At 42.3% G+C, this 23,662-nt stretch overlaps 1 protein-coding gene across 14 annotated transcripts in view; it reads left to right on the forward strand.

Moving 5' to 3' along the window:
- Nucleotides 1-23,662, forward strand: part of UNC80 (unc-80 homolog, NALCN channel complex subunit) — a 133,605-nt gene that overhangs the window by 69,807 nt on the left and 40,136 nt on the right. For 12 of the 14 annotated variants that reach the window (XM_069782018.1, XM_069782006.1, XM_069782004.1 and 9 more), the window contains 17 exons: nucleotides 646-746; nucleotides 3,719-3,916; nucleotides 5,958-6,065; nucleotides 6,812-6,950; nucleotides 10,346-10,527; nucleotides 10,828-10,959; nucleotides 11,487-11,673; nucleotides 12,691-12,822; nucleotides 13,350-13,493; nucleotides 14,823-14,923; nucleotides 16,356-16,442; nucleotides 17,238-17,421; nucleotides 18,108-18,202; nucleotides 19,125-19,214; nucleotides 19,615-19,716; nucleotides 22,073-22,253; nucleotides 23,179-23,447. In XM_069782018.1, the coding sequence (XP_069638119.1) occupies nucleotides 646-746; nucleotides 3,719-3,916; nucleotides 5,958-6,065; nucleotides 6,812-6,950; nucleotides 10,346-10,527; nucleotides 10,828-10,959; nucleotides 11,487-11,673; nucleotides 12,691-12,822; nucleotides 13,350-13,493; nucleotides 14,823-14,923; nucleotides 16,356-16,442; nucleotides 17,238-17,421; nucleotides 18,108-18,202; nucleotides 19,125-19,214; nucleotides 19,615-19,716; nucleotides 22,073-22,253; nucleotides 23,179-23,447 (2,432 nt within the window). The remainder of the gene's footprint in view (nucleotides 1-645; nucleotides 747-3,718; nucleotides 3,917-5,957; nucleotides 6,066-6,811; nucleotides 6,951-10,345; nucleotides 10,528-10,827; nucleotides 10,960-11,486; nucleotides 11,674-12,690; nucleotides 12,823-13,349; nucleotides 13,494-14,822; nucleotides 14,924-16,355; nucleotides 16,443-17,237; nucleotides 17,422-18,107; nucleotides 18,203-19,124; nucleotides 19,215-19,614; nucleotides 19,717-22,072; nucleotides 22,254-23,178; nucleotides 23,448-23,662) is intronic. The other 2 variants (XM_069782005.1, XM_069782014.1) reach the window with 1 other exon arrangement.

Here is a 23,662-nt window from a genome sequence, read left to right on the forward strand (position 1 = left end):
CAGAATTCATCCCCAGCCATCTCTTAACAGCATTAACGTTGGTTTTATAGGAGGCCCATAGTTATAAAATGGCTAGAGGAAACAGAGGGATCAGTGAAGTTCCAAGAGAAATGTCTCCCTTGCCTGAGTTCTTTAGAACTAGCATGCTAGAATCAGGATTTTTTTCCCCTTTCATCCCCATGGCATTAGCAGTTTCCATGGGCAATTAGCAGTGACTTTGCCCATTGGCATTTCCAGTTGGATGCCACTTCTGGTTGGATTTTTGTTGATATTTTTAACCACAGAGCCCAGTCAATGCAGATCACTAAACGAACCATTTGCAGCATCTGAATGGTGCAAAGAATTTGTTTCTGATGTTTTTGTTTACCTTCTCCCCTTCCATTAAAGAAAAAAGCAGGGACAGAGCAGTGTTTGCTACTGACAAGATGGCCTGTGAGCCAAGTCTAAATGGTTCTTGTAATTGTCAAGCCAACATGATACAAGGATTGGGGAGGGGTGTCCAAATGCAGTCTTTCCAGTGTGGCATATTCTGTGTACTCTGGTCTGTTCCCACAAGGCTGGCCTGGCTTACAAGTGCTGTCCCTAGTCTTAAAGCACATAGGGAGCAATAAAAACAACCACCTTTTGGGTATTTTTCTTTTGAAGAAGGGAGCCCTTGGAGCGCGAGTGAACCTAGCATTGAGCCCGAGGTGCTGAGCAACACAGGCATGGAGGAGAACTATCATCGGAACATGTCATGGCTGCATGTAAGTATGAGTCACCAGCAGTGCTCTCAAGGATGGCATTTTCAGTAAGAAAACCTTTGTGCTGGCAATAACCAGATCACGACCTGTGCTTTCTCCATGTAGCATCAAAGATCTCAAGCATAAGTAAGCTGTGACCTTTGGAAATCATCTTTGCCATTTCTAAAATGGACTAAAACCAGAAAGTTTTTGTCTTGCTTCCTCTATTTCATATATTTAATTTGTAAGGGAAAAGGGACTATTTGTCTCTAGGCATGCAGGGACAGCCATGGTACCTCAGCTGAAAAATCCATTAGCTCAATATCTTGTCTCCAGCATGGCTAGTAGTGGGTAGTTCAGGAAGAGTAACAGAATGGGCTACAGTGAGAGCTGGGCTTCCAGCTTCCGGGAAATAGCATTTTAGAAGCCACTTGAGCTGGAGGTTCTGTTGTGACCACTATGTTTACTAACTACCAAATGATTTTTCCTAGGGAGTTTTTCCAACCCCTTTTTGAGCCAATTTATATATTTTTGTCTCCATTAACTCTATTGCAATAAGCTTTTAATTATGCAGCTTGTGGGGAAAAAAATACTTACTTTTGGAACATATTCTTTGATTCCATTAGATCATTCTATCACAATGTCTAACCCAACAGGGCCCTGTGTAGTTCTGACTCTATCACACAGATGGGGAGTACAACAGTGCAAATGTGATTTGGTCATGCAGGGCCTAATGATGTCTGTACCCATGATTTAGACATGCCAAAAGTCAGCTGGGAAAGTCTACACAGTTCAACCCACTGGTATCCAAGGACTGTACGCCTCTACCTCTGTTGCCTCATGACATGCTGTGATGGTGCAGTATAGTCAGTATGTCCTTGTGCATATGCTTTGCAGAAAAGTTGGATTGACTTCCTGTGTACAGATTGATTGTATCCCGCACATGTGTATGAAGACAGATGCCTTTTCACTTCTGAGTCGCTTTTGGGAAAGACAGCTGCCAATAATGAGTTGATATCCTCCTCTTTCCCCCAAGTATTTCACACAGTCTGCTCTCAACTGCCCCATTCCTATGGAGTGTGGGCAAGAACATGCTTAATCCAATACTGTGATGTCAGAAGCCGTTCTTGATAGTTGTCTTTTTTGGATGAGGGCGGTAGGGCAGGGAACTTGATTGTCATGCTAGTGCTTCTCTGTCAGTACTCTAATGCTCTTGGTAATGATTACACCTCATCTGGAAATTCCATGTACTAAACAGAGTATGTTAGACATGAGAGTGTGTACTAGGCAATGAATAGCTAGAGATCTCCCTAGCTAAGCAGCTTAGGATAAATCATGGTGCCTTTGCTCAATGTGGGAGGATGCGTGGACTCATAAATACGAGGCATAAACTGAAGGGAACTTGAGATGTTTTTCTCATTTTACATGGGATTAGCCTGCATAGGTGAAAGGAAGATTTGAAAAATCACTTGTTCCAGTTAATGCCACGCAAATACTAGTATTGTATGAGAACTTCCTCTTTTTGTTTGTTGGAAGAAGGTGTGGATGAATGGTCACTAAAACTACAGACAAAACAAAAACCTGCTTTACTTAATGGTCATGAGCAAACCACTCAAAAGGACCACTGGTTCCAGTTGCCTCTGTGCATGCACCAGCATTTCCTTTACCTGTCATTTACAGCAGCTGGAGTGCGATGTCCTCACTCTGTGTCAGTGTACCATAACTAAAAATTATAACAGTGGACCAGAGGCTGGGTAGACACTATACAATGCTGATCAGCTTTATACCATTTGCACATTGATGCAACACTAGTGGCTTGAGTTATTCCTGATTGACCCTAAAATAACATGAGGCCAGGGCAGGCAGGCAAAGACAAGAATCCCACATACACAGCACAGATTTGTTTTAAATTAAGCTTCTGATTTTTTAGAAGCCTAAATATTTGGGGATTGAGAGTGATGTGGCTGCCTTACTTGAGAGAGCCAGCAGACTGCAGCTGCACAGACCATAGCTGGATGGAGAAGGTGGGATAGCTTCCTTCTGGTATTTCTGGGTATTTCTCCACTAGGTTGTGGGATGAAGACAAGGCTTTATAAAGGCCAGTTACGAACTACAGCATGAATGGCTTGGGGATGCCTGTGTGTTTTCCATGGAGTGCTGCTGAGTGGCTGGGTTTGTATGTAATATGAAGACCAATGTACAAAGAGCTGCTGCGCTGAGCTTTGCTCTTCTGGGAAGAAACCCTTTGAGTTACACCACAGAGCAGTCACTGAAATGTAGACTTATCCAAGGCTGCCTTTAATTAATTAGTTTAGGGACTAATAGCAGTTTTGCTGCAGCAAAGCGGGGCTCAGAATAGCTAAATGCCCCAATATTTACTCTGTTTCTTAGACAGGTTTTAGAGCTCCTTGCTGCTATATGGCAACACCACTAGAAATAGTAACTGAGCCAGCTAACAAAGCTAGACTGGATGGGCCTACCCAAGCACAGTGAGAGAAGCATATGCAGAACAACTAGCACAGCATATTCCTACTTGAGAGCATACCGAGACATTTCCTTCTGCATTCCTTGAAGGAAACTAACCCCTGAACCTGGTGGGTTTGCAGCTTTAATGGTGATTGAATAGTTGACAATTTCCAGTCTAAGCCCTCATCTCAGAGTGGCGATACAACAGCTTTTCTGCAAACAGAGAATACTGTTTTCCTCAGTCTTAATCTTGCCACCAGCCAAACATACCCAGCTACAGCAGTTCTGTCTCTTTGTCTGCTTTAACACTAATGTTTCTTTAGCTATGCCTAGCTAGTTTCTAAACTACCTGCAGGTATGGAGCTCTGCACAGACACACATATCTTTTCAGAAAGCTGTGTTGAGCTTCATGCCTCCCCAGCTAGGCTGTGGAACAGTTAGCTTGACTGTCCCCATCACTGGCTGCCCTGTACAGTTCTCTGTGTAACTCCCTTTTCAATAGATAACTATTCTCTTTTTTTCTTTTCAAGGTTATGATCCTACTATGCAACCAGCAAAGTTTCATATGTACCCACATTGACTACTGTCACCCACACTGCTACCTCCATCACAGCCGGTCCTGTGCTCGCCTTGTCCGGGCCATCAAACTCCTGTATGGAGACACAGTGGATTCTCTGCGAGAAAACAGCACATTGAACAGTGTGGCAAGAGGCAAAAAACAAAAGGAAGTGAGTAGATGGAAAAAGCAGAATGTTTTGGGGTTTGTCAGGGCAGATCATAATTATCTTCAAAGACTGCATAGTGTACTCAAAACAGTTCTTTCATGACAAAGTGAACACAGCCCTTCCTAAACACAGCTTTGCTGTAAAAAAACCTATTAAGTCATTTAGCATTATGGAAGGAGCGTAATCAGTATTGATTGGGAAGAACCTTAGCTACTGCTAAGGTCGTTTAAAAGCTTATAACCTGACTTTAATTTTAATGTTCTTTTATGGCCTCTACTTATCAGCCCCTGGAGTCCAGTCTCTTTTTTCATGTTTCTTATCTGTTAATAAGAATCACTCTTGAAATCCTTGTGAAATCTTGCAAGGATTCTTTCTTTAGGTCTGAGCTCTCAGAGCTGTTCCAAGAATTATATACATTAGTCTTTAATGCTACAGTATCTTTAGTGACACACTTCTAATGACCAGTTCAGCAGGCTATTCAAACAAGATTGTGCCTTTTTAGCCATATAAGTGGTACCTTCAGTGGAAATACATATCTGCTTTCACTAAAGTGCACACCCAGGTACCAACTGAATCATGTCAACAGTTGGTTAATACTTTCATATTCCTGACAACAACAGACAGACTGCAGTTATTCTGAATAGTTGTAATGGTGGAGTCATTCAACTGCTTTGCAGTTACATTGAAAACAGAAGTGTTCATGAAACTCTCATGAAGATTTCAGTTGGGTAAAGAGGCTATCACCCCTGTAAGTGGAAAATGAAGGAGTAGGAGACAAGTTCATAAAGTTTCTTCATCAACCCGCAGATTGATTGTTTCCTGTCAAGTTAGAAAATTGAAAGGTATTTGTATGGAACAAAGCACAGAGCAGATGAAACAACAGCTAATGATTCTGCTTTCCTGGAAACTGCAATTCCCATATATTTCCTCTGGTACAGAAAAGTAGTGTATCACTGAGTTATTTAGGAAGAGAGGCAGTCATTTCCTCTACAGAAGGCAGGCTTGAGATGAGCAGCTGGCAGTGTTCATGAAAGGTAGCAAAAGAACACAATGCATTACTGTGTGTTGTTTCATCTCCAGCTTTGAATTGCAAGGCAAAGTGATACACGTTTCATCATCCATCAAACCGTCAAAGCCTTTAAGCAACAGCAAGGAAAAAAGAGGTGGAGGGACAATAAGGTTTCCTACAAACACATATACCACGTTTGTTCAGACCTCGCTGCAGGAGAGCAATTGATAACTTTTGAATTTTATGTAACGGTAGACTTTTCATCCTGGTTCCTCATGCTTTGGTATTCAAGTGTTGTCACTGTCTGACTGTAAGGGCACCATTTCCACATTTATCTGGGTTCCAGATGAACCTCTCTTTTACTCTCACAGCTTGCAGAATGAAAGGCTGGAGGTAGCTGCAATATGCAGACCTGGCTATATGTGCTCCATGGGGCTTGTGAGGTCTCTGATAAACAAGGACCCCAGTGTTAATCAGCAGGCTACTAGTTGGAGGAGAAGAGTCTGTGGCAACCCAGGATTCTGGGAAAAGTCCCCGGTATTGTGAATAATGAACATAAAAAGGACTTGTCATTATCACTGTCATTGACAATCTGTTAGGGACAACTCTCAGGCAGGCATGAACTGAAGTCCTGAAACGTGTTGTCACTTACCATTCTGAAAAAGAAGAGAAGATAAATGTAGCTGAGAGGAATCATTGTTGTACATGCTAAACAACTCCACTGGTAATTTTTTAGAGGGAAGCTGTAGACTTTTTACCTCTACCCTGTTTCTCCTGAAGTACATGGGTGTGCCACCTGTGAAGATTACACAGAGCACATTCACATTCCTCATTTGGTGTACTGCCTTCTGCCTTAAACTTTTGTTGGGAAAAGCATTGTCAAAAAGAGAAGAAAATTGAATGAGATATGTAATTTCATTGATACTGGGCCTCCTGCTAGCACAGAAGGCTTTATGCTACAGCTCTGGTATTAGGCGGCTTTCCACAATTTGGGAAATCTAAATGTGAACTCCACTTTCTTTTTTTTCCTTCCAGTGCTCAGACAAGTCATGCTTGAGAACTCCTTCTCTGAAAAAGAGAGTGATCGATATCAACTTGGAAGGGAAGAAGGACTCTGGAATGCTAAAATACATCAGACACCAGGTACCGACTAGGCCATATGCTAGTTAGGGAGGGTGATACATAGATGTCAGGTTAGACTGCAACAAGAAGGAAAATGTATATGGATATCCAAGCCCATGTGAAGGACTGTTCCTGAATAGCAATCAGTTCAGCCCTGCATGTTTTTCCCAGCTGAGTAATGCTAAGTTTATACCTCTTAAGGTAACCCCATCAAAGAATCCCTTAAACATGTAGCTCCATTAAATCCCAGTCTGTATCTCTGGCTTCCTATAGTGACACAGGCATCAAAACTGGCGATACAAAAAAATAAAAAAAAAATACTAAAAAGAAAATAAAATAATCCACAAATGTGTTTAAATACAACCTGTCAGTTTACAGCAATAATTTTCTTTGTTCTTTCTTGTTCAGTGTTCCTGAAGAAGAAACAGGTCCTTCACAGGCCTGTTCTTGACAGTCAGTGAGAATTTCATGGATCTGTGTCACTGTTTGCGCACCACATTGGGAGAGTTTGGCTTTCCCTTTGTCCTCTTTATCAGTGTTTTTGTGACGTGAATGACTAGCAAAAGACTCATGAAACAAGCTTGCAAATACTGCTCTTTGAGTGTAGGCTGAAAGCAACTTTCTTCTATGGAGCATTATCTGAAATGGCTGAAAGTAGAGGCTATCAGTGCGTAATCTGCAGACCAAAACTAGGGTAAAATTACTGTGTTGCTCACTGTGGATAGTTTGCACTGCTCGGCTGTAAGGCATGGCTTGGTTTTTTGCAGGTAATGAGCCTCTCCCCTGCACCTTTGTCACTGCTAATCAAGGCAGCTCCTATCCTCACAGAAGAGATGTATGGGGACATCCAGCCAGCAGCGTGGGAGCTCCTGCTCAGTGTGGATGAGCATATGGCTGGAGCAGCAGGTAAGAGAATAAAACCACTTAGTATGGCTACTGTGGCTGCACAACTCACAGCAGATCACAGGGCCTTGCCAGACAGCTTTATAGTGGACGAGTCTGAAACTTACCAAGGGTTTCTTGGGGGCTGTTTGGTTTTCATAGACTTTCATGTCTTTTTGTGCTCTGTACAAAAGAGGTGGTCAGAAGGATCAGGAAGGCAATCTCTCAGACCCTGGTTGTGGTGGATGATTAGATTAGAGAGCATCAAAATTAGTATTTGCGTTTAGCTGGGTTTCTAGGCAGAGGAAACATAGTGATTTAATCTGTCCAGAGTTTACTGAAGTATTTTGTATGTTGCCTTATGGAAATTGTTAGTATCAGTTGAGGGCTGATACAAAAACTGAGAAAGGCTATGAGAGTGGAACCGTGATAGCTCCTCTGTTGTGCTGAAAGGAAAATTCTCTTGTTGCATGGAGACAGCAGTGTTGCTCAACAAGTAGTCTTATGGTATAGTATTTATCTAAATTTTCCATTTCCACTTGGTATTAAATTGTGCAGATGATGTTTGCTGATGATACATAGTTGAGAGGCATCTTTAAGACAGAAGATTAGAACATCATATACCTGTGAGAGTATTACCTTGAAAAAGAAATTCCAGCCATGGGATGAAATTTATTACTACAAACTGTAAGATTATGTACTTGCAAACTAATAAGAAGAATTTCTCTGTTATGAGCTTGGATCTTCTCCCATGGAACTGATACAGGTTCGGAGTATATCACTTGGCCAGAAGATGGCTGACTTAACGAGCAGAAACAATAAACACAGTCAGGATGTGTCAGAAGAGGTATTTCATTAGACATTCAAAGTATTTATGCTGTTGTAAAGCACATTGTACAATTACCTAGAACACAGCACTTCCATACACAATTTTGGTCACTGAAGAAGAGACATTCACATGGGACAGGTACAATGAAAGACTGTTAGGACAGGAGGAAGAATGAAGAGCCTCTATGGTAAGGACATTTATTTAATGGATTCAGATGAAGACTGAGAGGGGATACTGTTGCTCTCCATAAATACAGCAGACCAGGCAAGGAGGAAGAATTATTTAAGCCATGGTAGCATAAACATGAGTATGAACTTTTTATGACCTCTTTCATCTGGAAAACAGAAGACTTCTAACCACCAGAAAAGAGAGCAGACACACTTAGATTTAAGAGTTTGTGAAAAGGATTTAGATGATGTGACTCCGGAGGTCCTTTCTAGTCTTATTGTCCTGTCCAAACACTCATAGCTAGTGTGTGCTAATGCCAGATGTTCAGAAATCATGAGCCACAACCTTAGAAACTGTGAACAACCCTCATACACGATACACAGATTGCTTAAATAAAGCATAAATTAAAGCAATCAGATTTGTTTGTAAGCCAGTCTCCCACAACTTTCAAATTCTACCTTTCTCCTCCCCCAGCACCCAAAGAAATGGCTTAAAGATTGCTATCTTGCTGAGATTTGCACACCTAAGGGAGCCATCACAGGTGTTCTTACACTGAAGATTAAATTACAGGCATTTTTATCAAAAGCGAGAGTTTTGAAGTGCTTCTCAGACATCGCTCCTCACACTTCAATCTAGCTTACTTGTCCATTTTCCACAGCTGGCAATGAATTCTGCCCTGAAGTCCATTGTTTGACTCCATGTCTCATGTTCTTCATGCTTCTCTCACTTTCCATCTGCTCCACCAGTGCACAGTGCGCTTCTTCAGCCCACAGGTCTTCTCTGTGATCTCCCCTTCTCCTTTGCCTTTCCCAGGCCAAATGTGCAGACAGGAGGAGAAAGGAGCAAAATAAAGAAGAGAAACAAGCTGACTGAAGCTGCACTCCTTTCTTCCCTTCAAGTCCCTTTCTGAGGGAATAATTTTGGATACTCTTTTTCTCTTACCAAAAACTTACCATGGCTCACAGGGAAGGGAGCAAAGTGTTGCTGCTTTTTCTGAGGAGTGCCAGCTGGCTGGTCCTCCAAAGCAGCCTCTGAGATACATCTTCCTCCTTGTCCCCTTCCTGAAGGGAGGATTAAAATCCATTTGAGGGGCTGTAGTAGCCTTTTTAGTAGGGAGTGATTTCAGCCCAAGCATAAATTACATTTATCAAGGTCAAAACCTGAAAACTTACAATGTTGATATCCACAAGCTGGATGAAAAGAACTTCTGTGTTAGTGTACATCAGCACCATCTACTGACCTCTTCCAAGGCTGTATTTCTTTTTTTGGTTACCTCAGTATGAGCTCACACTTTTAAATCAGTCCTACGAAGACTTGTCATAGTTACATTGAAAAGACCAAAGAGTACAAAGTTCTCTGAGCTGGTGAAACAGGAAGGTCCCTGCAGATTTGGAGCAGGACTTTGGAGCAGGAACAGGAGCCTTCACAGTGCAAGGCAGGACCTAGGCAGTCAAAGAGCAGCCTTGTTTTTCTGCAACATTCAGGCTGCCTCCCATCAGCACAGCTCTCATGGCTGGCAGCTTCTGAATAAGTGTTGAGGCAAACACGATGGCAAATGTCTTCTTTCTACTGTGAAGGAACAGCCACCAGATCTGGAGAAATTGTCTCCCAGTGATCTGTGGTGAGCTACTGGTCAAAGAAGCCATGGACTCTCTGACACCCATTGAACTCTCACAGCAGCACTGTTCCCTCTGCTTTTGTTTCCTGCTCAGTGCCCCCCAGACACCCATCTAAATTAATTGGCCTCCATCAGTCTGGAGTTTGACTATGTCTGTTTATATTCAAATATCTCTGTTGAAACAACCACGGGCCAGCTCAGCTTCTATTGTGCTGTTTTCCATTGTGATCTGGTCCTTTGTCTTGCAATTCATAGCAACTCCATTTTCCTCTTGGAGGCAGATTGTGATCATTGCACGGTGCCCATTTAAATAAGAACCTTTCTTTTTTGTTTTGTCCATGAAAATACACAGGTGAGACCTCTACTGGGGCACTGCCTGCTGCTCTGAGGGGAAGGCAGAGCTTCTGTTAAACCAGCCTTTATTGATCATCCCAGAAATCATTTGGAAGTGTAATCTTTGAAAGCCAAACTTGATTAGTCCTGTTACTTAAAGAGATGCTTATTTTAAAGCAGTCATGACTGAGATTTTTAGTGAGAACAAAGCTGTATGTTATCTTAAAAGCAGGTTTTCCAGAAGCTTTTATAAGCTTCACACATAACGCTGTGTAGCTCCAAAAGGTAGAATCACACATGCTTGGTTTCGTGAAGCAGTACAATTTTCATTAAGTCTGGTAGACTGCTGATCTAATTTCTGGAGCCAAGATTAGGTTTCTTTTGGGTGGGGGTTTGTACAGCTGCAGTTTTTCTCTGCCAAATAAACACATTATTAAGGAAAAGAGATGATCAGATGTTTTCTCTCTGTAGCTGCCATGTTCCTGCTGTGTGCTGTGAAAGTGCCAGAGGCTGTTTCTGACATGCTGATGTCTGAATTTCATCATCCAGAGACAGTGCAAAGACTGAATGCCATTCTGAAATTTCACACGCTCTGGAGATTTAGGTATCAAGTCTGGCCAAGGATGGAAGAGGGAGCACAGCAGATCTTTAAGGTAGATGGGACACATGAAACACAACGTTGCCATTTACAGCTTGCCTTGTGGGATAGAAAAGAATGGTTGTTTAAGTCACACTAGTGGGGCAGGTGATGTGTAGAACTCCTGTATAAAATTTGAAGAGTGTAATCGGAACACAGGTCAGCAGAAAGATCAGACAAAGAATGAAATGTGTGTCATACATGGTGTTACAGTGTAGTGAGATACGGAGTTGGGAAAAAATTTGCAGAGGTAATTATGTCTTCAGTACTTGTGCTCATGTTTAATTAGCAGTACTGACATCATGTTCTTGTTTAGATCCCTCCTCCAAGTATAAACTTCACTCTACCTTCTCCTGTCCTGGGGATGCCATCTGTGCCAATGTTTGACCCCCCCTGGGTCCCTCAGTGCAGCGGGAGTGTGCAAGATCCTATAAATGAAGATCAGTCGGTAAGCAGACATCGTGAGAGTAAGCACTGTTTATTCTGTGCAGCAGCATGGAGGAAGTTAAGCCAAAAAACGTGGACTAAGCTCTTAAGTTTTCTTGTGTTCCTCAGCTGGGAAAAATCCAGTACACAGTCCACATAGGGCACACAGAATTTTCTACATGGGCATAAGGCTCTTCTGTTTGTTCACTAAGGTACTGTACTGCATATCGCATCCCTGTGAGAGACAGTAACTCAGATCTTAGGAGCACATAGCTGTTCCCTCTCCAAGAGAAGATCAGTTCACTAGAACTGCCTGACAGACCATTTTCTGTGCACTGGTTCGTGTGGTGTCTCCTGGGAGAAGTCTGCACCAAGGCTTATTGTAGACACAGCTCCAAGAGGAGTCTCCTCAATCTCTGTTCAGCTAGCACTAGTCTGATTTGTATTTAGAAACCAAGTTGCTGAATGTCACTGAGGTCTGGCAGAAGACGCAAGTTGTGTGCATCTTAACTAACAGCTTCAGGCTGTGTTCTCTTTTCTTCCTGACAGAAGTCATTTTCAGCCAGAGCTGTGTCACGTTCCCATCAGCGAGCAGAGCACATCCTGAAGAACCTGCAGCAGGAGGAAGAGAAGAAACGCCTGGGCCGGGAAGCCAGTCTCATCACTGCCATCCCCATCACTCAGGAGGCCTGCTACGAGCCAACCTGTACACCAAGCTCAGAGCAGGAAGAAGAAGGTGTGCTCCAGTGCCAGGAACTGCATTCCAGGAACCTGAGAGCACCTGCCACCAACACAGAGCACTGTTTAGGGGTGTGACATCCAGGAACATTGATTGTTAGTGTTACGGAAGTCACAACCACATCCATTTGTTGAAGAGTCCAAGTCATTGAGAAAAAGTGTTACTAAAAATTAGTGCAAGAAAAACACAAAACCTTGGACATATTGAGTGCTCACTGTGTGACCTGAAGCCCCTTACTCCTCTTGCCCCAACTTCAGTTGAACTTGCCAGATTTAACATCTCAAAGTTCCCAGCATCTTGGAGGATTTAATGCAGTGAGAATATGTGATACTAGGAATGAAATTTGTCTTTCCTAACTTTAATCCTTTAATAATTAAAGGATGGGAGGATTTATACTTTGACAGTATCTGTCTTAAGACATATAGCTTGGGATAGGCTGAATTGCCCCTGGAGTTTTCTACCTTTAAGGTGACTAGGGAGAGCCTACATGACCAGCTGAACCTCAGTACCAAACTTTCAGACAGCCAAAGTTACAGGACGTGAGTCATGAAAAGCTTAGCCTTTGGTAAGGATTTTCATTGGTTCAGGCTAACAGAGCACAAAGATTTCATTAAAGGCATTCCAAGGTATATGCCATTAGATGAGTACGGTGATATTCAGATCTAAACATATATTGTTAAATCTGTGAGCAGAAATCCCAGTTCTCAGGAAAAACTAAGCACCAGCAACCATGATGGTTAACAGGATGTAGATGAAAAGAAGTGTAGAGCCAACTCAGTTACAATGTGACTCACCAAAGCACTGAACACTCTTACGGAACAATGCTCTGCTGTTTCCCAAAGCATGAGCAAATTACCTATCTGACTGATCTTTATAGATTTTAAATTGTGCCTTTTGAGTGTTATCTGACTTGAATTTTCAGTGTTCCAATTTGGTTGTAAGTGCTGTCCTTCAGAAAGTTCCCTAAAGTCTGTCAGTTGGATCTGGATTGACGTTTCCCATTCTCTCTGTCAGTAGAAGAAGTTGCCAACCTGGCCTCCCGCCGTCTCTCTGTGAGTCCTTCCTGCACCTCCAGTACCTCTCATAGGAACTATTCTTTCCGCCGTGGCTCTGTCTGGTCAGTGCGGTCAGCAGTTAGTGCAGAAGGTGGGTTGACTTCACTTTGGAGTATCCTTTCCTAGGATTTCATTCACTGGAAGCCTTTCCTGTTGACCCATAAAGCTGGTGGCATTTCCTTTTGCTGAATGTATTCCGAAGCTTGAGCCACTTTATTATAAATTACGGTCCTGCATTATTTTATTCACCCCTGCTGTCACAATGTCTTCCCTTACCTCTCATGTTTCATTTAGAGAGTAGTGCCGCGGTGAGCACTCTAGCTGAAAAATGCTAATGAAATGGGATTTCATAAAAAAGAAAATGGATTCCTTACAAGAAAATAAATGTAAATTGAAAAAATATATATTTACAATGAAAATTCTTGATCAAGAAGTTGGCTGGAGGCTCAGTTTCTTCTTGGAAACAGCAGTAAACCTGCCATGCTTGCACAGTGATTGAGACAGCCTATCATTTTGTTCTGTTTGTACAGCACCTGACATAAATGTTTAGCTAATCTGCTTGGATAATACCACATCTTATTCACTAACACTCACCTTCTACTCTTCTTACTGCTCCAGATGAAGAACACACTACAGAGCATACTCCAAACCATCATGTGCCACAGCCACCTCAGGCTGTGTTTCCAGCATGCATCTGTGCAGCAGTGCTCCCCATTGTCCATTTGATGGAAGATGGAGAAGTCCGGGAGGATGGAGTAGCTGGTACTGACCTAGATAAACTTCAGGAGATTCTTGCTCAAGGGTGGCAGAACCTGCCAGCACTTTGAACAATAGCTTACATTTGTTAGGTGCCATAACTAAAGTGGGAAAGAGGCGTAACACAACCTTGTATTTGCTCACAGTTCATGTTTCCAGAAGTATTATGTGTTATATTTTGTTATGAGTATATATGTTTGTTAAAAAGTTAATGAATAATCTATTAAATCCCCACAAACTATTTGAAAGTAGATTCACAACAGAAATATGACTTTGTGGGTTTTTCCTGGTTTTCTCCATGATTTGTGCTTGGTTTTGAGGGTTTTTTGCTCTTTTGGGGCCCTAAAAAAGCCACCACTTCCAGAAGGATATTGAGAAGCTGAAAAGACAGGAGCATAGTGCAGTTTCTGTTGATTTTTCATCCACAGCGGTTATCAAGCCTTGGCTAGGTTAAAAGCCATGGTTAACATAATCTGGTGTAGATGACAGTCCTTCTCCAAGCAGGGCGTGGACTAGAGACCTCCAGGTCTTCCCACCAACATTTCTTTGATCCTGTGACAGACAGAAAGCCACTATACACAGCTTGAACATTTTGGTTATGGTCTGTGATGTATTTGTAAAGTAATAATGCATTCTTCTGTATTTGTTTCTCTAAAATGTTTATAGATGGTGGACTGTTCTCCTTCCTTTCTCATCAATCATCATGTCAGCTGGTTGCACATTTAACTTTCTGTTACATTTTGTATTCAGTTTTGGGTGGATGCAGTCAGCCACCTAAATAACGTATGTGTCATTTTGTGATCAGGAACTGAGTACTGAAAACAAAATAATGAATAATTCTCTGTTGTTGTTAATCTTCACAGGATTGCAATTAATTACACTTTGGGGAGTTAATCATCAACACACTTCCCTAATGACTATCTAATACTGTTCACCAATACCAGATAAAATCACTCAATGAATCACCATGAAATTGAACTTCTATGCATGAACAAAAAAAGTACATGAATTCATGTTTTTTAATTGCCAGATTTGTCCATCTGGAGTTGTGAATCCAAATAGCTATTTCTTTATTATTCCTCTGACTACAGTGGTGAAGTGCTTCCTGTCACATCACAAGTAGTTAGAGAAGGTTCAAATATTAGACCTGTCATTATTGCTTGAGATGACTGCACTGGTGACCAGGAATCCTAGTGCATCAAAGAGTCTCCTGTGTGTTTCAGTACAAAACATGACAGTTGTGGTAGAAAGTTAGGAACGTTTGTGTCTAAGTGTACCAGTTCAAGGCTTTTCCAAGGGAGATGGTTCTGACCTTGTTTTCTTTCTCTTTTACAGTAAGTGCTGTTGCTCAGCAGGTCCTGTGGAACTGCTTAATTGAAGACCCCTCTACAGTTCTGCGCCATTTCCTCGAGAAGCTCACAATCAGCAACCGACAGGTAAACTCTTCCTCTCCCCAGTGTGTGCATGTATTGCTTAGAGCAGGGGAGCACAGCTGCAAGCAGAATCACTCTGTGGGCATCACTGGAGAAGAACATCTGCTATTATAATGTAGCTCAAAGACTTTTAGGCCATATCATTAGTTGGCTTCAATCTTTGTCCACTAGTGTAAATGGGACAAAGCTGATTTAACACCACTCAGAATCTGACTTGCTCTAAGCCAAGCTTTGAACAGCTGCTTAGTGAAGCACAACCCTTTTTATATAACATAGGCAATATTGCCTCCACCCATGTCACTCTGTTCAGCTTTCTCTGAAAGATGGGGGTGGCCTTGTCTCTCCCTGCCTTATTAGACTGCTTTCTAGTGCCATGGCTAAGCTTTATGGAAGAAATGCTTACCAGTTCTGACTGGATGAAATGCAGTAAGACTCTCCATACCACTTTCTCAACTGCACACTTGGTGTACAATATCAATAATATCACTGTCCTTATCTTCCAAGCCACCACCTAAGAACTCACTACAAAATGAATATTAAATCTTGAAGAAGGCCAGGAAAAGCTGCTTTTCGGTTCCTTGAGTAATCAGGTCTCAGTGGCATCACTATTCCTGAGGCTTCTCAGCCATAGTCCCCAAAGCTTCTATTTACTTCTGTTTGTTAAGTATCTTTCAGAAGGAAGCTATACGCTTTCCAGCCTCAGACGCCTCTGAGCTGTCATAGTCTGCTGTTTTACTATCTCTTCATAGGCCTACTACAACCACAAGTACAGAACACAGAGAACAGGTGTCTTTCCTTAGAAGCTTTCAGCAGATGTATAATTGGCATGGGTTGTCCTATGCATATTCATGCCCATAACAGTAGTTCAAATCTGCTGTGGGTTAAGAGGATGAGGGCCGTAGAAGAAATTTATAATACAGTCTGTCTGTCCTTAGCTGACAGTGAGATTCCTTCCCCTCTACGCCCCCTTCCCACCATAAGAAAGATATTAATCTACATTTAAAGCAGGCAACGTCTAAAGGAAGAAAAGTTAGATTCTGCCTGCACCTCCTGCCCAGCAGCCACAGCTATTGAGTTGAACTGAACTAGATTTCACAGATCATCTAGGTAGTCATTCATTGTTATAAGCAACACAGCGATTATCACAGGGAGAGGATTGCAGAATCAGGATGCTACAGCCAGTACAAATTGCAATAGGAGGTATTGGCCTCTCTGAGATAAAAAAGAAAGACATGGACCTGGGTGCTGTGCCCTGGGCCTTATTTTGGGAAATGTGGGAGGAGTCACAACCATATAGTTCTACTTCATGCACTGAGAGACAGAGCTGAACAAGGGAATATGGAAAAATGGGAAGAAAAAAAGGCAGAGAGGACAAAAGGTAGCAATCCATTCTCCATTTTGTGATGGAAAGAAAAAACATTTGCTCTTCTTCCAGGATGAGCTGATGTATATGTTAAGGAAGCTTTTGTTGAACATTGGGGACTTCCCTGCCCAGACATCTCATATCCTCTTTAACTACTTGGTGAGTAGCTTGTGGGTCCACTGGGTAGCCCAAAATCTCACCTCTGCCTGCATGTGTCCTAAAAATTTAATGTCACAATCTGCAAGGAAATAAACGGTCTTAACTTTTCCTATATAGCTCATATCTGCTTCCAGCTGTGGGTGCAAGTCACCAGGCTTACACCAGCCTTTCAGTCTTTCTAGGGAGAGGAAGAGGAACCTTTAACTTTTTATTAAACCCCTAAGCAACCTGTCATGGATTTCTGAATTGAACCAGGGACAATAAGTTGTAGACAAATAGAAGGATCCCAGTGCCAGAAACCTTTAATTATTTTACTTAATTTTGATTCAGAAAGTGCTTTGCTCTTGGACAGTCCTATTGGAGCAAATCTAGGAGCCTCTTTCAAGATTGTGAAAAATGCATTTGCTGCAGTTAGGAGATGGAACAGACAAGATGTATGCTACTCCAGGAGCCCTCTGTTGCTTGTGAGTTGTCTACGTGGCAGCACACTGGAGCAGAAGGCATAGGAAGTCTCTTACTGCAGAGGTTCTCCCTTTTCCTCATCTAAAATAGCTTTTAAGGCTGGACTGCAACAGTACTTTTTGCCATCAACCCTCATCCTCTCTAGAAAAAGGAAGAATAATACAGGCAGATTGTTTTGTAGTACGTATAAACTTTCAGGACGTAAGTTTAATGAGTTTATCCCTCTGAGTGAAGAAAGGTAGAAGAGGAGTATTCTTGTTCTATGTTTATGCAATGCTCTGCACATTAAAAGAGTGTGTATAACTTGGTATTCCTCTTACATATTGCCTGCAGGTAGGACTGATCATGTATTTTGTACGCACTCCATGTGAGTGGGGCATGGATGCCATTTCTGCCACACTTACCTTCCTTTGGGAAGTGGTGGGTTATGTAGAAGGACTCTTCTTCAAGGATCTCAAGCAGACTATGAAGAAGGAACAATGTGAAGTGAAACTGCTGGTGACTGCCTCAATGCCAGGTATAAGATATGAGTCTTTAAATCTCCTTCACTTCCAATTTCATGATCCGCATTACCAAAAAGGAGATCCATCAGAACTGGATCAGAAAAAGACCTGCTACAAATGGCTGCGTATTCTAAGTCAGTTTTCCTTGAGTTGAGGATTCATTCAGCAAATTCCACTTCTAATTCCGTGAGATTCAGAAAGCCACCTGAAGAGCTCTAAAAGAAGCAAGCAGAAAGTGAATTAGAACAGTCTTTTCAACCCAGAGCTTTGTGCTAGTTGGGCTGTGAAGGGCTGGCAGGATGATCATTGTAAGACTGTACCATTCAGACTCAATTTGATTTGATGTAACCTCTCATTTAAGTTTTGAGAGAGCCCAAGAAGAGCATGCTGTCAGCCTAGGACACCACAAGTCAGGCAAGAGATATCTCGCTGAAAAACAGATTTGACCTTTTAGGTTTGTTTTTTCCTCAGAGTGACAGTTGCTGCTAAAGCCAGCTCATCCTTTAGGAACTGATCGATTTCTCATTAACTATGGAAGTGTGAGACTATGCTGACACTATATAATGGATTTCAGACAGGACTGGCATTGTCTGTCTGCCCAGGAATGAATTTTAACTATCACTTTTCCTCTATGGGTAGTCTTTTGAAATTGAGTTAATTGAAGGAGCCAGGGAGAATGTAACTGCTTTTCTTCCTTTAGGCACAAAAACCCTTGTTGTGCATGGACAGAATGAATGTGACATCCCAACTCAGTTACCAGTCCATGAGGACACACAGTTTGAGGCTCTTCTGAAGGTAGGAGTGAGTTTTTGAACTGGAATAACTACTTAATAGTGCATTTACCTGCCATACCTGTATGCCAGCAGTACATTCTGCCTGATCATCCTGTTTCAGTGTCAGGGAGGAAAGTTTTGCTGACAGGCATTTCTGTCTCCCTGTGAGGACAGCTTGGTTGCAAGAAACAGGATCCCATATGAAAGGATAATAGAAATGCCCTGACCTCACAGACAGCCAAAACCACACAAGTGCAACTACATTTGAAGACACTGCAGCTTGTTGGGTATTTGCTGTATACTATCCTTTAGATAAATACATAAATCATTTAAATGTTTGGTTTTATCAACAATAAAAACTAAACAGAATGATCAAGATCAGAGTGGAAATGATGGGTCAGTAGCCACGATGATATCTTGGGATCTAGGAGATGTGAGGTCAGTTTGCCCTTCTGCCAAAGATTTCCCAGGTGGCCCTAAATGAGCCACACAGGAGACAGATTTGTAAAAGCCTTCAGTTTGTCCAGCTATGTTAAATTTTAATGGGAATCTCACATCTCAGTGCTTTGAAGGATCAGAACTTCAGTGTCTCTGTACATCACCTAGCACTAAAGCTTGATAAATACATAGTATGGAAATGGAAGCTGCAATACCCATGTGGGTCTCATAGCCAGACAAATATGTTAGACATGAAGACATCGAAATAAGTAACATCAGTCTTCTGGACTGTGATATCAGCATGCCTTGATTATCACAAACTTTATTAATATACTTTATGATTGAAAAAACAAATGAAGAATTAATGCCAGAACAGTGCACCAGCCTGACTGAGGCATGCAGGTTTGTGCCTTTATACATTATTAGATGGATATTCTTCTTTTGGATGCTGTGGTCTTTGTACAAGACAGCTAATGAACAGGGTGTTCTTCTTTCTTCCTTTTCAGGAGTGTTTGGAGTTTTTTAACATACCTGAAACACAGTCGTCTCATTACTTTTTAATGGATAAGCGATGGAATCTTATTCATTACAACAAGGTAAGGCATGATCAAGTCCAGGTGACTTTGTTCTTTCCATCTTGTCCCTTTTTAAACATCAGGGTTATCTAAAGAAGAACAAGCAGCCTATAAATAGACAGAATTCTGTCCTGTGGGCACCACATCTTGGGTGTTTAGTTGTGTGTAGTGAAAGACTGGAGTTTGACAGTAGAGGGAAGAAGCAGAAGTAGAGTCCCTTGCTCTTAAGTCATTAATATCTAGCTTTCTTAGAAAAGAGCAAATTTCTCTTCTGTTTATGCTCTTCCATGATCCCTGGCACTGTCTGAAAGCCCCTACCCAAAAGCTTCAGAGAGGGCTAAAGGGCCTTTTATTCAGTTTTGTTGAGTGATGCTGTTATGATTGCATTTGTTTAAAACACACTTGTTTCCTTTCCTGGCAGACCTACGTCCGTGACATTTATCCTTTCCGGAGGTCAGTTTCTCCCCAACTCAACCTGGTGCAGATGCATCCAGAAAAGGGTCAAGAGCTCATTCAGAAGCAGGTATCTTACTGTCACCAAACACTTCTGTCCAGAAACAAACCCTGTAAATAAACCTTTCTTTTCCTTTTCCCTTTTTCCTTTAAAGGCCTTCACTCATGCTGCATGCAGATAGAGAGCTTTGCTGGAGAAGTAGCAATTAGCATGAAACCTACCATGGTGCCATTGGACAGTTGTATAGTATTTTAAGAAGAGTCAAAGAATGCAATGTGAATTCCCACCCTCTCTCTCCAGCCAGCTTCTCTTAGGTGGATCATTTTGCATTCTCCTACACATGGCCAGAAGAGCTTCAGCTGCCTCAGCTTCAAAAGTTGCTTATTCCTTTCATTAACGTGACCTGTGGCTGTGGAGGAGGAATTATCTGTTCTGCCTTCCTCTCTGTCCTCTCACTGTAGAGAATGTTACCTGCCTCTCTTCCTTGTCCTGCTCTCAGATGCTAGTCTTTTACCATAGCTACTCCCAGAGGCACAGCAGTAGCCATTGTTTTGTCAGGGGAGTATCTGCCTCAGAAAAGCACTATCCTCCCTATCTTCCAGCCTCATGACCTGATAATCTGTCCAATCCTGCTAATGTTCTGCATCTCCCAGGAGCTCTCCTTTAGGAACTAAACCCTAACTAAAGTGGCAGGTCAGTGCCTTTTATATGCTACAAACCCTTACAAGTATTTCTTTAGACAGTAAGACAATGGTATTGAGCTCACTCTACCTGTAGAAGCCACATTCTCTGTTTTCCACAAAAGCAATGTTGTCCCACGGACTTGAGTGTTTAGGGAAAAGTTGCTCTAGCTGTATCTGCAGAGGATGATAATAAGCAGGAAGTAAAAGGGGTGGGGAAGGTGGTTAAACCGTATGAGTTTGGTATTAACTGTTGTATTATTCTAGCCAAAACCCAGCTACTGTAGTTTTGTCCCTAGCAATGTGAGTGTAGGGGCAGGAAGAGATCACCAGGAATGGTTATAAAAAGCAGCTATAAAGCTGCTTAAGCGGTACTAGCAGCTAAAATAATGGAGAATATAGTTAATGCTGTCTCATATGTTTACAGTACAGAATAGGGAGAAGTATCATATGCTGCATCTGTCAGTAGAAAGTCTATAAAAATCTGAAATTGCTTGGGATCATTTTGGTTGCTTCTCTGACAGAAATTATTCTCACTCTGGTTCTAGGAGATTTTTCCCACATATCAAATAAATGAGTCTGATATACCCTACGTGACCCAAGAAGATTAAAATGGCCTGTCCGGTTTTGTCAGGGCATTATTTTGCATTCCACTTTTTTTTATCTAGAGTAGTTAGAGGCCAAAATAATTCTAAGGCAAAATGTACATCAAGCATCTACCAGCCTCCCTGTAGTCATGCGAGAAGTTGCTGGACAACACCCAGCTTCAGCAAAGAAAACAGCACTGTAGAGTCTACCCACAGAGCAGCAATCCATGGAAAAGTACTTTCTTTACTGTTGCTTGACTGAGCACCCAATTCTAAGCTGAGTGCACTTCAGTGCAAGGTCACAGCAACTGCAGGATGTGGGAAGCTGAGCTTTGTCACGTGTTAAGCCACGTGCTTCAAGTTTTGGCTTCATCCCAGTAGCTAAGAGCTATCCCAAAACTGCTTCCAAAGACAGTTGCTTCTGCTACTGAGCATCATTCCACCTTATGGGTACTTTTAGCATCAAAATAAAATAGCTAGCCTGACTAGTCCTACCAGTCAGAAGTTCAAAGGAGGCTGGTAGAATGGAACTCAGTTTCCCAGTTGCCGTAAACCAGAAGCAATAATCTGAAGTCAGCAGAACTTTGCTCATTTGTAGTAACTCAGAATCTGGTCTGCTTTGTTTTATTGACTGCTTTTCTTTTGCAAGTATACATACATTTTCTATGGCCAGACATGAGCCAACCTCAATCCAGAAGGTAGATAACAATTCCAGCTTCATGTTGACTATACGCTAAGATGTTGCAGAGAGCAACTGCAACTGTATGGCTTTCAGTTTGGAATTGGGTTGCCTCTGACCACCTTCAGACTCACGCTGGCAAAGCTTACATTAATCTGCAAAATACCGCATGGCACAGTTGCGAAGTGTTTGACACCCACTCAGGGTCCTCCACAAGACTGAAATAGAAAGTGTTGTTAAAACCTCTTTTACAAACACGATCCATCTTTGTGGAGCTGGACTGAAGAACAGTGGTCACACAAATTCTAGCAAAAGGGTGCAACACTAGCCCTGTGAATTTCAACAGGATCCTCTGGGCCATGAGTGCAGCATCCCTCCCATCAGAGAAAGCCATAGAAACCATCCTAAAAAAGTGCATATACATTGTAAAGAACTTTTTGATCAGACTGATTCTGATCCTTGTCTCTTTTTTCTCACAGGTATTCACCCGCAAGCTAGAAGAGGTGGGGCGGGTGTTGTTTCTTATATCACTGACACAGAAAATCCCTACTGCGCACAAGCAGTCCCATGTATCTATGCTCCAGGAGGACCTCCTCCGTTTGCCTTCGTTTCCCCGAAGTGCCATTGATGCTGAGTTCTCACTCTTCAATGATCCCCAAGGTATGGTCTTTTAACAGCTTTCTCTGGTGGTTGTACAGGGCCCAGAAGGTTTCTGTGAGGCACTTCATTTGCCTTAGAAACACACTGGCTTGTAGCATTACTGAAAGCTGATAAATCTCTTCCTAGGGAAAATGATACATAGCTGTTGGTTTGTAAGCACAACAGCAGAAAGGGCTTTGCTGTTAGCGGTCTCCAGACAAAGCTACTTTCTTTGGACCCAAATAAGTTATAATTATGTATTAAAATTATGCATGAGACTAGAGCTGGAATACTGTGTCTAGTAGCATAACTGCACCTGAAAAGGATTGCTCAGAGTCCTTTGCCATCCACTTTGAGGAAGCAATGGACTTCCAATGAAGATTGGGCAAATTCTGCATCAAGGATATAGAAACAGCCCTCTTAGAAACTTCGCTCTGAAAGTCACGTAGGGTTTCCAGCCTGACTTGGGGATTAAACAGGCCACTGTTGCAGGATGGTAAGCATTGGCAAGTTCTGTAACAGGCCCTAAAGGCACTCGCTTTCAGAAGTATTATTGTAACTCTGTGTCAGTGTCCTGTAAAGTGCGGGACACCTTAAGGATAAAAACTTAGCATAAGTCCAAACAGCCATTCAGGTTGTGTGAGGCAGATGATGCCTGTACAAGCTTTCACTTTTTAAGAGGAGAATTTCCAGCCAGTGGGGAGCAGATTTAATGAACTATGTGATATTCATCATTCTTCGTCTTCATGTGTGTTGCTTTCAAACAAGGTTTGCTCAAGCCCTGTGGGCACTTCAGAAGTATAGGATAGGTGAAATAATTTTAATAAGGCAGAATGGTGATCAGTGTTGTGGGATGGTTCTCTGGAGAGGCCTTTGGCCTCTGGGAATGTTGTGAGGCTGGCTATGGTGGACAGAGTTGACTGCTGGTGCCTCTTCTCCCCCACAGCTGGGAAAGAGCTCTTTGGTCTGGACACTCTTCAGAAAAGCTTGTGGATTAAGCTGCTGGAGGAGATGTTCCTTGGCATGCCCAGCGAGTTCCCCTGGGGGGATGAGATCATGCTGTTTTTGAACGTCTTCAACGGTGCCCTTATCCTGCACCCTGAGGACAGTGCCTTGTTGAGGCAGTACGCTGCCACAGTTATCAACACAGCTGTGCACTTTAACCACCTCTTCTCCCTCAGTGGGTACCAGTGGGTCCTCCCCAGCATGTTGCAGGTGAGTCATTTCCATGAACTATACGAGGGAAGACTTCTGAGTGAGCACTTTGTTATAGAACTGACTGTTAATGGAGAAACTTTAAACTGCTGAGTCCTGGTGAGATCACAGATTTTGGGGGCCCCAAGAAGACAACAGATCACAGTGGGATGACCCAAATCAGCATTCCTGAGACTATATTCCCTTTCTTCTAGAATAAATGACTACATTTTCTT

This window comes from Haliaeetus albicilla, chromosome 4 (assembly GCF_947461875.1).
Source record: "Haliaeetus albicilla chromosome 4, bHalAlb1.1, whole genome shotgun sequence".
NCBI classification, from domain to species: domain Eukaryota; kingdom Metazoa; phylum Chordata; class Aves; order Accipitriformes; family Accipitridae; genus Haliaeetus; species Haliaeetus albicilla.